Genomic DNA, 14,478 nt, shown 5'->3' with positions numbered 1-14,478 from the left:
CTTTGAACCCCCTGCAGGGTGTATAGGAGAGGCAAATGTGAAACACAAATGGTCCAATCATGAGTCTGTTTATCTGCATGTGTGGCCAGATCACATGCAATCTCTGTGTTGGATCCAAGACAATCATATCCACCATATTTATTTATTTTGGGGAATAAGTGGGAAGGGGGATTGGATGAGCAAAACCTCTATATAATAATGGTCCAGGCTTGGGCAACACTGCAGCTCTTATATCCTAATTCCCTTTTAAGCAGGGCTTGTTGGGAGTCAAAATGTTGACCAATCACCGCTCAGTATATTTTTAAGGAGCGCAGCAATGAAAATGTGTAAAGTCTGTATAAAAGAGCAATAAATGGTAAATTAAAACATCTTTTTAACATTGTATGTGTTTCATCGTGTATCAGCTCACGTACGTGGAATGGTCACATGTCTAGACCCAAGTTTGACCAATCAAAACATTACGTGAATCAGCAGCTGGAATGACGCAAGGCAGTCGTGGATTCACATCACTTCAGTGGCCACGCACGGGCTCCTGGGAGTTGTAGTCCCAACCCCAACGTGTCCCTTCTGGCATAAAAATAATAATGAATTTTTAAATGATCTTTTTGTTACCCTCATCGTATTGATTAATTCCCACAATGCACTGCTAGTACCTGTAATACTTAAATTGTCTGTTAAAGGGGTTGTTCACCTTTAAATTAACTGTTAGTATAATGTAGAGAGGGATATTCTGAGACAATTTGCAATTGGTTCTCATTTTAATTATTTGTGGTTTTTGAGTTATTTAGCTTTTTATTCAGCAGCTCTCCAGTTTGTAATTTCAGTAATCTGGTTGCTAGGGTCCAAATGACCCTAGCAACCATGCACTGATTTGAATAAGAGACTGGAATATGAATAGGAGAGGCCTGAATAGAAAGATGAGGGATAAAAAGTAACAATAACAATAAATGTGTAGCCTTACAGAGACTTTGTTTGTTTTTTTGAAGATGGGGTCAGTGACCCCCCTGGAAAGAAGAATAATTATTAAAAAAAATAGGCCATTATAGAATGGGCCATTCTATAACATACTGAAAGTTAACTTAAAGTTGAACCACCCCTTTAGTAACATTTAATAGTAATTTTGGGCCATTATAAGGACAGACGGCATTGACTTCTACAAAAAGACAGTAGGGCTCATGGCTTCAAAGTCCAGTACCTTTAGTGAATGGCGTCTGTAAGTGCAACACTTGCACCCATTTAAGTGTGACTGCAACTTTGTTTAGTGAACGTGGGCCAAAATGTATAACTGGCTTTTGGGCACCTTCCTGGATTGTCATTGGCTACGCAATGGCCTCCAATCATGGCATCACTTCTGGGAAGTCAAGGGTAGGAGTTTATATCCCCTTTAAAGGGGAACTATCGCAAACATTAAAATGTAATATAAGCTTCACCATAAGAAGAAACTTTCTAAATACAATCAATTAAACATTCTGCATTGTTTCTGATAGTCAAGTTTATCTTCACTATTCCTCTCTCAGCATCTGTTTCTCTTCATTCTCTCTTCATGCAGCAGTTTGGTGTCAGATATTCACTGACAGTCAGATCCAATATATCTTATAGGGGGGCTCCTTTTGCCTAGAAGATGTATTAGAGCTCACTCTATTAAACTCACCAGACATCATGTCTCTCTACATGCAGGATTTGTGCAAAAGGCAGTTATTTTGTTTGTACTGGAATCTGACCTTCAGATCCAATATATCCTATAGGGGGGGACTCCTTTTGCCGAGAAGATGTATTAGAGCTCACTCTTTTAAAATCACCAGACATCGTCTCTCTACATGTCAGATATTCAATGACAGTTAGATCCAATATATCTTATAGGGGGGCTCCTTTTGCCTAGAAGATGTATTAGAGCTCACTCTATTAAAATCCCCAGAAATCATGTCTCTCTACATGCAGGATTTGTGCAAAAGGCAGTTATTTTGTTAGATTTTGTTTGTACTGGAATCAGTGACAGTCAGATCCAATATATCTTATAGGGGGGACTCCTTCTGCCTAGAAGATGTATTAGAGCTCACGCTATTAAAATCACCAGACATCGTCTCTCTACATGTCAGATATTCATTGACAGTTAGATCCAATATATCTTATAGGGAGGCTCCTTTTGCCTAGAAGATGTATTAGAGCTCACTCTATTAAACTCACCAGACATCATGTCTCTCTACATGCAGGATTTGTGCAAAAGGCAGTTATTTTGTTAGATTTTGTTTGTACTGGAATCAGTTATTTGAGTGAGAATACACCTGCTAGGAAAGGAGCCCCCCTATAAGATATATTGGATCTAACTGTCAGTGAATATCTGACACCCAACTGCTGCATGAAAAGAGAATGAAGAGAAACAGATGCTGAGAGAGGAATAGTGAATCTAAACTTGATTATTTCAAAAACCGTACAGAATATTTAATTGATTGCATTTACAAAGTTTCTTATTTCAGTGAGCTGAAGTTTATATTACATTATCGTTTTCGTATGAGTTCCCCTTTAGTGATTTCCTGCAGTTGCTGCTTAATCCTGCAGGTGGCAGTGAGAGTGTTAGGATCTATCCCACATCACAAGACTAGAAGGGAAGGCAAATGAGAAGGGGGTGGAGGATGCACAGGGAACAGCAGCAGCAGCAGCAAAAAAATGGATGTGATGTAAAAGCTGAGTCCAATCGTGGGATCCGTGCGGCAGCAGCGGCAGCAGCAGAGACAGGTACTGAGGCAGAGACTGTGATATGTGCCGGGGAGGCCCCTGTCTGCTTGTGTTCTGCAGGGAGAATTTAGCAGCAGAAGCAAAGGGGAGCTCGGAGACAGCTGGATAGAGCGGACATCTGCCTGCTTCTGCCTCCTTTGTGTGAATCTCCTGAGGATAGAAATGATCCATCCGGCACCCCTCCTTTGAGTTCCTAGTGCCATGTAGAAGGTGCATCCCCTGCTGCTCTCACCAGCAATCGCCAGCGCATTTCGCAGCATCACTGAAGCTCAGGGGCTGATGGAGGTAACCATGGATTTTGCATGGAAAACATCACACTGATCCTTCCTCCGATCGACTCTGCCTCCTTTTCCATTGGGTTTTTATTATTATTATTATTATGATGATGATGATGGTGATGGTATGCTCCATAGGAATATCTGGTATATCTCACAGAGCTCCCGTCTCATTGGCTCTTATTTATCTGTCGGACGATTAAAGGCGCAGGATCGGGGCATTTGGAGGAATCTTGTGACTGAAAACAAAGATTTTGCTCATCAGAATAACCCCCCCCATTAACCTGTGGAGTCGTTATCAAATGGTCAATGGGGTGTATCCCATACCTTCAGTCTGAGGAGCAACGGGGAATCTAGGGGGGGGTAAGATGCACATCCATCAAGGTTCAATCGGACTGGGACGTTATGATTAGGAATCCCCGCACCTCCTGTTTAGGAATGGCTTGTTACCCCCCTCCGGACTCCCTGGACCCACAGATGAGAGGCGCGTGTAGGAAATGAATACGGATGTGGACGCCACTTGCTTCTCTCCATTTGGTAGCGGCTCTGAATTCCGGCCTATAAAGCCGGTGTGATGCTTAAAGGCCAAATAAAAGGGCTGCGTGTTGCTTAAAATGACATAGACCTTTTTTTATTGGAAACCTGCCCGTTGCCCCTTTTCAAAAACTTTTTTTTTTTACTGCTTTTTTAATTTTTAAAGTAAAGCGAGCAATACCCAGGCGATATATGGAAAAGATGCCCCGGAACCGAGCCTTTTCCGAGCCGGAGTACTCTGCGGAATATTCAGCGGACTATTCGGTCAGTTTGCCGTCGGATGCGGAGCATGGGGTGGGCAGGACGCACGAGGTCACCGTACGGAGCTCTGGTTGTTGCCTCTGTTTGCCGCGCTTTATGCGCCTCACCTTTGCTCCGGAGTCTCTGGAAAACCTCTACCAGACGTACTTCAGGCGACAGCGGCACGAGACTCTGCTGGTCCTGGTGGTCTTCGCCGCCCTCTTCGACTGCTACGTCATCGTCATGTGCGCCGTGGTCTACAGCAGCGACAAACTGGCTTCTACCTTGGTGGCAGCGGTGGGGCTCTTGGCTCACCTCTTGCTCTTCGTCCTATGCAAGTTTGGCTTGTTACCGGACCGCATTTCCCGTAAGTTTGTCCCCTACATCCTATGGATCTTGATAGCCGCCCAGATCTTCTCTTACTTGGGCCTCAACTTTGCACATTTCCACGAGGCAAGTGACACTGTGGGTTGGCAGGCCTTCTTCGTCTTCTCGTTCTTCATCACTCTGCCCCTTCGTCTCACCCCCATCGTCCTCATCACCACCGTGTCGTGTGGCATTCATACCCTGGTGTTGGGCGTCACCATCGCTCAGCAGCAGCAGGATTCCATCAATGGCAATGCCTTGTTACGGCAGGTAAGTACCACTGTCAAATAAACTGGGCCCACAAAGGCTGCATTGAGAGAGAGTTTTTAGGTCACCGTGTCATGGACCTTATAGGGCCCACCAGAGAACCCAACATTCAGGGCCGACACAGAATGTAAATGTAGATATACATAGTAAGTTAGGTTGAAAAAAGACTCACGTCCATCAAGATCAACCTTCAGTCTATATATAACCTGCCTAACTGCCAGTTGATCCAGAGAAAGGCAAAAAACAAAACCATATGAAGCCTCTCCAATTTGCCTCAGAGGGAAAAAATTCCTTCCTGACTCCAAAATGGCAATGGGACCAGTCCCTGGATCAACTTGTACTATGAGCTATCTCCCATATCCCTGTATTCCCTCACTTGCTAAACACCATCCAACCCCTTCTTATACCTATCTAATGTATCAGCCTGTACCCCTGATTCACTTCCCAGCTCTCCCTGTAACACCCCTTTCCCTCCTCTAATCTCATTGGCTCCCTCCTGTCTGCTGGGAGGAGCTACTGGTGAATAAAGCATCCGACCCTTCCTTGTACCTATCTAATGTATCAGCCTGTACCACTGATTCAGGGAGACAATTCCACATCTTCACAGCTCTCACTGTAACAAACCCCTTCCCAATATTTAGCTGGAACCTCTTTTCTTCTAATCGGAATGAGTGACCTTGTGTCAGCTGGAAAGACCTACTGGTAAATAAATCATTAGAGAGATTATTATATGATCCCCTTATATATTTATACATAGTTATCATATCACCCCTTAAGCGCCTCTTCTCCAGAGTGAACATCCCCAATTTGGCCAGTCTTTCCTCATAGCTAAGATTTTCCCTTTACCAGCTTAGTTGCCCTTCTCTGGGCTCTCTTTATATAGTGCCAAATGTTCTCATTTTATATAGGGAAAAAGAAAGGGCTGCTGGGAATTGTCCTTGGTTGGGGCCCACTAAGGCCTGAACCCACCGGGGCATCATCTGCTGCTCTGGTTGCCCAGTCTGACCCAGACTCATGTGATTGTAGCTCATGGGTAGACTTTATACACGGGATATTTCATTGGGCAGGAGACTCCTTTCTCCCCTCCCTAAATTCAGGCTTATATTTAATGTATTGCATATTGGCCTCCTGGGGAATATTGATTATGGGATGTGCAGACTATTAATTGCACTTATACAACATTGGAATTTGCCCTATTGTATCTCTTGGCTAAGGCACTGTATACCAGAGGTGTCATCTTTAGGGGGTTTATGGAGAATGCCTGTGTATATCAATATGGCAGCTTCCCTTGTGTATGTATACATAGTGGTTATAATACATTTATATAAACACTATAATAAATAAAGTATCCCCTCTTGTAAAATGTAAGGCTATAATAGGTCACCGATGAATTCCATAACTATATAAAAACACAAGGCTGAGTGTATTTATACAGGTCATGGAACTCCAAGGTGACTTCTAACATCCTCCTATTGTACAACAGGGGCACTTTATTTATTATAATACACAAGTTTCAGTGAGTCATGTGACAAATGACATCACTAAGCTCCGATTATAAGGATATAATTTACAGGATATTCATGGCTCTTGTGTGTGTGTATTTATATATATATATAATACACAAAAGCCATGAATATCCTGTAAATTATATCCTTATAAACGGTGAGTTCTGATGTCATCAGTTATAAATGGTGAGTTCTGATGTCATTTCTGTCACATGACTCCCTAAAACTTGTGTATTATAATAAATAAAGTACCCCCAGTTGCAAAATATGAGGATATTAGAAGTTACCTCGGAGTTCCATGACCTGTATAATAACACTCGGCCTTCAGCCTCGTACTTTTATATGGTCATGAAACTCCGAGGTAACTTCTAATATCCTTATATTTTGCAACTGGGGGTACTTTATTCACTATATACTGTATAAAATGCATTCCTCATATGTTGCTACATAAATAAAACAAATGGCAGTTCCTGTACAATATAAGGAGGCGGAATATTTATATATATCTATATCTATATATATATATATATATATATATATATATATATATATATATATGAAATGATAATCTACTGTCTAAGGCAAACAATATGGCAGCCAACACCTATCTGTATATCTGCCAATATATTTTTAAAAATTGCATATTTTGCCCCAAGATGAATTAGACGATGAGGTTCCTAGAGATAAATTGCACAGGGTGGGCCGAGAGGGGTCGGGCAGACAGAACAGAACATGAGTCTGGACTGTAATAATATTGTTTATCACACACTGTCTGCAATGGTAACTGACACACCTGCTGTCTGATGCAAGCCTGAGTCTGCAGCCAATCACATGCCATCTTCTTAGCCATTTACTGCTTTATAGAAATGAGTCCCTGCGCCAGTGGAGCTGACAACATAAGGTCCCTACCACACACACACTAGGGTCAGTTCTATTATTAGCCAACTTGCCTGCCTGTATGTATTTGGGGTGTGGGAGAAGAAGGGGGTACCCAAAGGGAACCATTGCAAATGCAGGAGGTGCCTACAAACTCCGCAGATAATCTAGTTCCCAGGCTGGAATCGAACCTATGGACCTGAGCATGGCAACCAATGAGCCACCATCCTGCTCCAGTTATAAGTGAGGGAGGATAGAGCATCTATGATCAATGACCCAACCAAGTGAAAAAGTTTGCTGTTATGGCTTCTCCTGACAAAGCCCTATATCTAGGTGTCCTTTGCCTTTAAACATATTCAATGGATCAAAGGGATGTGAAACCTGCTAATCTGTAGCACTACAATTCCCAGCATCCCTTGACAACCTTTGGGCATCCCTGATGTATTTACTGAAATGATCTGGCATTTGTTACACAATATGTCCTCCCTGTGGGGCCCCCGAGGTGACTGAGGGCCCGGGATACATTCCCCATCCCTGTGAAACCCATTTTATTTCCTGGCAAAGTCCCTCCAGGCAAACAGGCGTCTGGATCACAGTAAAACCCCTGCAAACATGAAATATTTATCATATTCCAACTGAGTTTTCCTTCCACTGAAACTGTTGGACTGTTCAGGGTCAGGAAGGATTTTTTTTTCATGCGTTTGAGGTACAAAAATACACAGGTTTTATCTTATGGTTTTGTGGGACGGAGTAGCTGTAACTTGTAGTTGCACCAACTCTTTATGAAATAGAAGAATGGGGTCTCTGCTTGTAACTCTCATTGACTCACTTTGTGAAGCTGATGGAAAGCTCTGTGAGCAGTTTAGTTACTATATTGATCCCTTTGATATATAGGCTATTGTACTGGCCCTTTAAGTATTTCTGCAGGTTAATTTAATCTCTCACAGGCTCAAACTCAGATTTAAATGGCAACTCTGCCTTTATATGGTCACAGAACAACCCCTCAGTGACTTCTAATATCCTTATCATTTAAAGTAGGGGGTACATTATCCCTTATAATACATGAGTGATACTCAGAGTTCCCTGTATAACTCAGCCTGCAGCCTTGTGTCTTTATGTGGTCACAGAACTCCTCAGTGACTTCTAATATCCTTATCATTTACAGTAGGGGGTACATTATCCCTTATAATACATGAGTGATACTCAGAGTTCCCTGTATAACTCAGCCTTCAGCCTTGTGTCTTTATATGGTCACAGAACAACCCCTCAGTGACTTCTCATATCCTTATCATTTACAGTAGGGGGTACATTATCCCTTATAATACATGAGTGATACTCAGAGTTCCCTGTATAACTCAGCCTGCAGCCTTGTGCCTTTATATGGTCACAGAACAACCCCTCAGTGACTTCTAATATCCTTATCATTTACAGTAGGGGGTACATTATCCCTTATAATACATGAGTGATACTCAGAGTTCCCTGTATAACTCAGCCTGCAGCCTTGTGTCTTTATATGGTCACAGAACAACCCCTCAGTGACTTCTAATATCCTTATAACTTACAGTAGGGGTAGATTAGCTGTTTAGGCAGGTAGTTCAGTTATCCCACTCAATAGTAACCACTGACAAGAAGCTCAACTTAAATTGAAACTGAATGGTATTTACAAGGCAAGAATAATAAAAGGCCATAGGAGCCTGCTATTTGCCTTATGTACTTTCCCTGTTTGAGTGTCACTATGTGATAAATAGTTAATATGTTTGTCATGGTGCAGTAATTATGTTGATGCTACATGTGTTGCTTTATCACAATAACACAATTTAAATGACTTTGTACAATATAAGCAATTAGAACAAAAATACCCCCTGAGACCACTTAGTTAATCTCCCATATGAGCCAGTGCTGCTCCTTACTCAGTATTAGTGCAGAGCAGGTGGTTTCTTTACATATTTGTTCCAGCTCTCAGTGTCGTCACATATCCTGCTGGGAATGAGAGCTGTGTAGAAAAATGCAACTAATAGTCTTTGGGAAGGGAGTGTGACTGTGGGATAGCAGGTATAGTAGGGAGAGATGGTGCCTATAGTAACAGTGAATAATAGTCTCTGGGAAGGGAGTGTGGCTGTGGGATAGCAGGTATAGTAGGGAGAGATGGTGTCTATAGTAACAGTGGATAATAGTCTCTGGGAAGGGAATGTGACTGTGGGATAGCAGGTATAGTAGGGAGAGATGTGTCTATAGTAACAGTGGATAATAGTCTCTGGGAAGGGAGTGTGACTGTGGGATAGCAGGTATAGTAGGGAGAGATGGTGCCTATAGTAACAATAGGATAATAGTCTCTGGGAAGGGAGTGTGACTGTGGGATAGCAGGTATAGTAGGGAGAGATGGTGCCTATAGTAACAGTGGGGATAATAGTCTCTGGGAAGGGAGTGTGACTGTGGGATAGCAGGTATAGTAGGGAGAGATGGTGTCTATAGTAACAGTGGATAATAGTCTCTGGGAAGGGAGTGTAACTGTGGGATAGCAGGTATAGTAGGGAGAGATGGTGCCTATAGTAACAGTGGATAATAGTCTCTGGGAAGGGAGTGTGACTGTGGGATAGCAGGTATAGTAGGGAGAGATGGTGTCTATAGTAACAGTGGGATAATAGTCTCTGGGAAGGGAGTGTGACTGTGGGATAGCAGGTATAGTAGGGAGAGATGGTGTCTATAGTAACAGTGGATAATAGTCTCTGGGAAGGGAGTGTGACTGTGGGATAGCAGGTATAGTAGGGAGAGATGGTGCCTATAGTAACAGTAGATAATAGTCTCTGGGAAGGGAGTGTGACTGTGGGATAGCAGGTATAGTAGGGAGAGATGGTGTCTATAGTAACAGTGGATAATAGTCTCTGGGAAGGGAATGTGACTGTGGGATAGCAGGTATAGTAGGGAGAGATGTGTCTATAGTAACAGTGGATAATAGTCTCTGGGAAGGGAGTGTGACTGTGGGATAGCAGGTATAGTAGGGAGAGATGGTGCCTATAGTAACAATAGGATAATAGTCTCTGGGAAGGGAGTGTGACTGTGGGATAGCAGGTATAGTAGGGAGAGATGGTGCCTATAGTAACAGTGGGGATAATAGTCTCTGGGAAGGGAGTGTGACTGTGGGATAGCAGGTATAGTAGGGAGAGATGGTGTCTATAGTAACAGTGGATAATAGTCTCTGGGAAGGGAGTGTAACTGTGGGATAGCAGGTATAGTAGGGAGAGATGGTGCCTATAGTAACAGTGGATAATAGTCTCTGGGAAGGGAGTGTGACTGTGGGATAGCAGGTATAGTAGGGAGAGATGGTGTCTATAGTAACAGTGGGATAATAGTCTCTGGGAAGGGAGTGTGACTGTGGGATAGCAGGTATAGTAGGGAGAGATGGTGTCTATAGTAACAGTGGATAATAGTCTCTGGGAAGGGAGTGTGACTGTGGGATAGCAGGTATAGTAGGGAGAGATGGTGCCTATAGTAACAGTAGATAATAGTCTCTGGGAAGGGAGTGTGACTGTGGGATAGCAGGTATAGTAGGGAGAGATGGTGTCTATAGTAACAGTGGATAATAGTCTCTGGGAAGGGAATGTGACTGTGGGATAGCAGGTATAGTAGGGAGAGATGTGTCTATAGTAACAGTGGATAATAGTCTCTGGGAAGGGAGTGTGACTGTGGGATAGCAGGTATAGTAGGGAGAGATGGTGCCTATAGTAACAATGGGATAATAGTCTCTGGGAAGGGAGTGTGACTGTGGGATAGCAGGTATAGTAGGGAGAGATGGTGCCTATAGTAACAGTGGGGATAATAGTCTCTGGGAAGGGAGTGTGACTGTGGGATAGCAGGTATAGTAGGGAGAGATGGTGTCTATAGTAACAGTGGATAATAGTCTCTGGGAAGGGAGTGTGACTGTGGGATAGCAGGTATAGTAGGGAGAGATGTGTCTATAGTAACAGTGGATAATAGTCTCTGGGAAGGGAGTGTGACTGTGGGATAGCAGGTATAGTAGGGAGAGATGGTGCCTATAGTAACAGTAGATAATAGTCTCTGGGAAGGGAGTGTGACTGTGGGATAGCAGGTATAGTAGGGAGAGATGTGTCTATAGTAACAGTGGATAATAGTCTCTGGGAAGGGAGTGTGACTGTGGGATAGCAGGTATAGTAGGGAGAGATGGTGCCTATAGTAACAATGGGATAATAGTCTCTGGGAAGGGAGTGTAACTGTGGGATAGCAGGTATAGTAGGGAGAGATGGTGCCTATAGTAACAGTGGATAATAGTCTCTGGGAAGGGAGTGTGACTGTGGGATAGCAGGTATAGTAGGGAGAGATGGTGTCTATAGTAACAGTGGATAATAGTCTCTGGGAAGGGAGTGTAACTGTGGGATAGCAGGTATAGTAGGGAGAGATGGTGCCTATAGTAACAGTGAATAATAGTCTCTGGGAAGGGAGTGTGGCTGTGGGATAGCAGGTATAGTAGGGAGAGATGGTGTCTATAGTAACAGTGGATAATAGTCTCTGGGAAGGGAATGTGACTGTGGGATACCAGGTATAGTAGGGAGAGATGGTGCCTATAGTAACAATAGGATAATAGTCTCTGGGAAGGGAGTGTGACTGTGGGATAGCAGGTATAGTAGGGAGAGATGGTGCCTATAGTAACAGTGGGGATAATAGTCTCTGGGAAGGGAGTGTGACTGTGGGATAGCAGGTATAGTAGGGAGAGATGGTGTCTATAGTAACAGTGGATAATAGTCTCTGGGAAGGGAGTGTAACTGTGGGATAGCAGGTATAGTAGGGAGAGATGGTGCCTATAGTAACAGTGGATAATAGTCTCTGGGAAGGGAGTGTGACTGTGGGATAGCAGGTATAGTAGGGAGAGATGGTGTCTATAGTAACAGTGGGATAATAGTCTCTGGGAAGGGAGTGTGACTGTGGGATAGCAGGTATAGTAGGGAGAGATGGTGTCTATAGTAACAGTGGATAATAGTCTCTGGGAAGGGAGTGTGACTGTGGGATAGCAGGTATAGTAGGGAGAGATGGTGCCTATAGTAACAGTAGATAATAGTCTCTGGGAAGGGAGTGTGACTGTGGGATAGCAGGTATAGTAGGGAGAGATGGTGTCTATAGTAACAGTGGATAATAGTCTCTGGGAAGGGAATGTGACTGTGGGATAGCAGGTATAGTAGGGAGAGATGTGTCTATAGTAACAGTGGATAATAGTCTCTGGGAAGGGAGTGTGACTGTGGGATAGCAGGTATAGTAGGGAGAGATGGTGCCTATAGTAACAATGGGATAATAGTCTCTGGGAAGGGAGTGTGACTGTGGGATAGCAGGTATAGTAGGGAGAGATGGTGCCTATAGTAACAGTGGGGATAATAGTCTCTGGGAAGGGAGTGTGACTGTGGGATAGCAGGTATAGTAGGGAGAGATGGTGTCTATAGTAACAGTGGATAATAGTCTCTGGGAAGGGAGTGTAACTGTGGGATAGCAGGTATAGTAGGGAGAGATGGTGCCTATAGTAACAGTGAATAATAGTCTCTGGGAAGGGAGTGTGGCTGTGGGATAGCAGGTATAGTAGGGAGAGATGGTGCCTATAGTAACAGTGGATAATAGTCTCTGGGAAGGGAGTGTGATTGTGGGATAGCAGGTATAGTAGGGAGAGATGGTGTCTATAGTAACAGTGGATAATAGTCTCTGGGAAGGGAATGTGACTGTGGGATAGCAGGTATAGTAGGGAGAGATGTGTCTATAGTAACAGTGGATAATAGTCTCTGGGAAGGGAGTGTGACTGTGGGATAGCAGGTATAGTAGGGAGAGATGGTGCCTATAGTAACAATGGGATAATAGTCTCTGGGAAGGGAGTGTGACTGTGGGATAGCAGGTATAGTAGGGAGAGATGGTGCCTATAGTAACAGTGGGGATAATAGTCTCTGGGAAGGGAGTGTGACTGTGGGATAGCAGGTATAGTAGGGAGAGATGGTGTCTATAGTAACAGTGGATAATAGTCTCTGGGAAGGGAGTGTAACTGTGGGATAGCAGGTATAGTAGGGAGAGATGGTGCCTATAGTAACAGTGGATAATAGTCTCTGGGAAGGGAGTGTGACTGTGGGATAGCAGGTATAGTAGGGAGAGATGGTGTCTATAGTAACAGTGGATAATAGTCTCTGGGAAGGGAGTGTGACTGTGGGATAGCAGGTATAGTAGGGAGAGATGGTGTCTATAGTAACAGTGGATAATAGTCTCTGGGAAGGGAGTGTGACTGTGGGATAGCAGGTATAGTAGGGAGAGATGGTGCCTATAGTAACAGTAGATAATAGTCTCTGGGAAGGGAGTGTGACTGTGGGATAGCAGGTATAGTAGGGAGAGATGGTGTCTATAGTAACAGTGGATAATAGTCTCTGGGAAGGGAATGTGACTGTGGGATAGCAGGTATAGTAGGGAGAGATGTGTCTATAGTAACAGTGGATAATAGTCTCTGGGAAGGGAGTGTGACTGTGGGATAGCAGGTATAGTAGGGAGAGATGGTGCCTATAGTAACAATGGGATAATAGTCTCTGGGAAGGGAGTGTGACTGTGGGATAGCAGGTATAGTAGGGAGAGATGGTGCCTATAGTAACAGTGGGGATAATAGTCTCTGGGAAGGGAGTGTGACTGTGGGATAGCAGGTATAGTAGGGAGAGATGGTGTCTATAGTAACAGTGGATAATAGTCTCTGGGAAGGGAGTGTGACTGTGGGATAGCAGGTATAGTAGGGAGAGATGGTGTCTATAGTAACAGTGGGATAATAGTCTCTGGGAAGGGAGTGTAACTGTGGGATAGCAGGTATAGTAGGGAGAGATGGTGTCTATTAGTAACAGTGGATAATAGTCTCTGGGAAGGGAGTGTGACTGTGGGATAGCAGGTATAGTAGGGAGAGATGGTGTCTATAGTAACAGTGGATAATAGTCTCTGGGAAGGGAATGTGACTGTGGGATAGCAGGTATAGTAGGGAGAGATGTGTCTATAGTAACAGTGGATAATAGTCTCTGGGAAGGGAGTGTGACTGTGGGATAGCAGGTATAGTAGGGAGAGATGGTGTCTATAGTAACAGTGGGATAATAGTCTCTGGGAAGGGAGTGTGACTGTGGGATAGCAGGTATAGTAGGGAGAGATGGTGCCTATAGTAACAGTGGATAATAGTCTCTGGGAAGGGAATGTGACTGTGGGATAGCAGGTATAGTAGGGAGAGATGGTGCCTATAGTAACAGTGGGATAATAGTCTCTGGGAAGGGAGTGTGACTGTGGGATAGCAGGTATAGTAGGGAGAGATGGTGCCTATAGTAACAGTGGATAATAGTCTCTGGGAAGGGAGTGTGACTGTGGGATAGCAGGTATAGTAGGGAGAGATGGTGCCTATAGTAACTGTGGATAATAGTCTCTGGGAAGGGAGTGTGACTGTGGGATAGCAGGTATAGTAGGGAGAGATGGTGCCTATAGTAACAGTGGATAATAGTCTCTGGGAAGGGAGTGTGACTGTGGGATAGCAGATACAGAGAAGGAATGCTCTGGGCACACAATATGCTATACACATGTGCTGTACTGTGTAAGGCAGTGATCCCCAACCAGTGGCTCATGAGTAACATGTTGCTCTCCAACCCCTTGGATGTTGCTCCCAGTGGCCTCAAAGCAGGTGTTTA

The 14,478-nt window shown here is 43.9% G+C and overlaps 1 protein-coding gene across 1 annotated transcript in view; it reads left to right on the top strand.

Moving 5' to 3' along the window:
* The first annotated feature begins 2,606 nt into the window (after window positions 1-2,606).
* The window catches only part of adcy3.L (adenylate cyclase 3 L homeolog), a 58,121-nt gene continuing 46,249 nt past the window's right edge, over window positions 2,607-14,478 (top strand). Inside the window, exon 1 of the mRNA XM_018264119.2 lies at window positions 2,607-4,418. Within this exon, the coding sequence (XP_018119608.1) occupies window positions 3,735-4,418 (684 nt within the window). The 5' untranslated portion in view covers window positions 2,607-3,734. The remainder of the gene's footprint in view (window positions 4,419-14,478) is intronic.

This window comes from Xenopus laevis, chromosome 5L (genome assembly GCF_017654675.1).
Source record: "Xenopus laevis strain J_2021 chromosome 5L, Xenopus_laevis_v10.1, whole genome shotgun sequence".
NCBI lineage: Eukaryota > Metazoa > Chordata > Amphibia > Anura > Pipidae > Xenopus > Xenopus laevis.
Note: the sequence above shows the minus strand (reverse complement) of the source record. Positions and strands in the feature narration are given on the sequence as shown.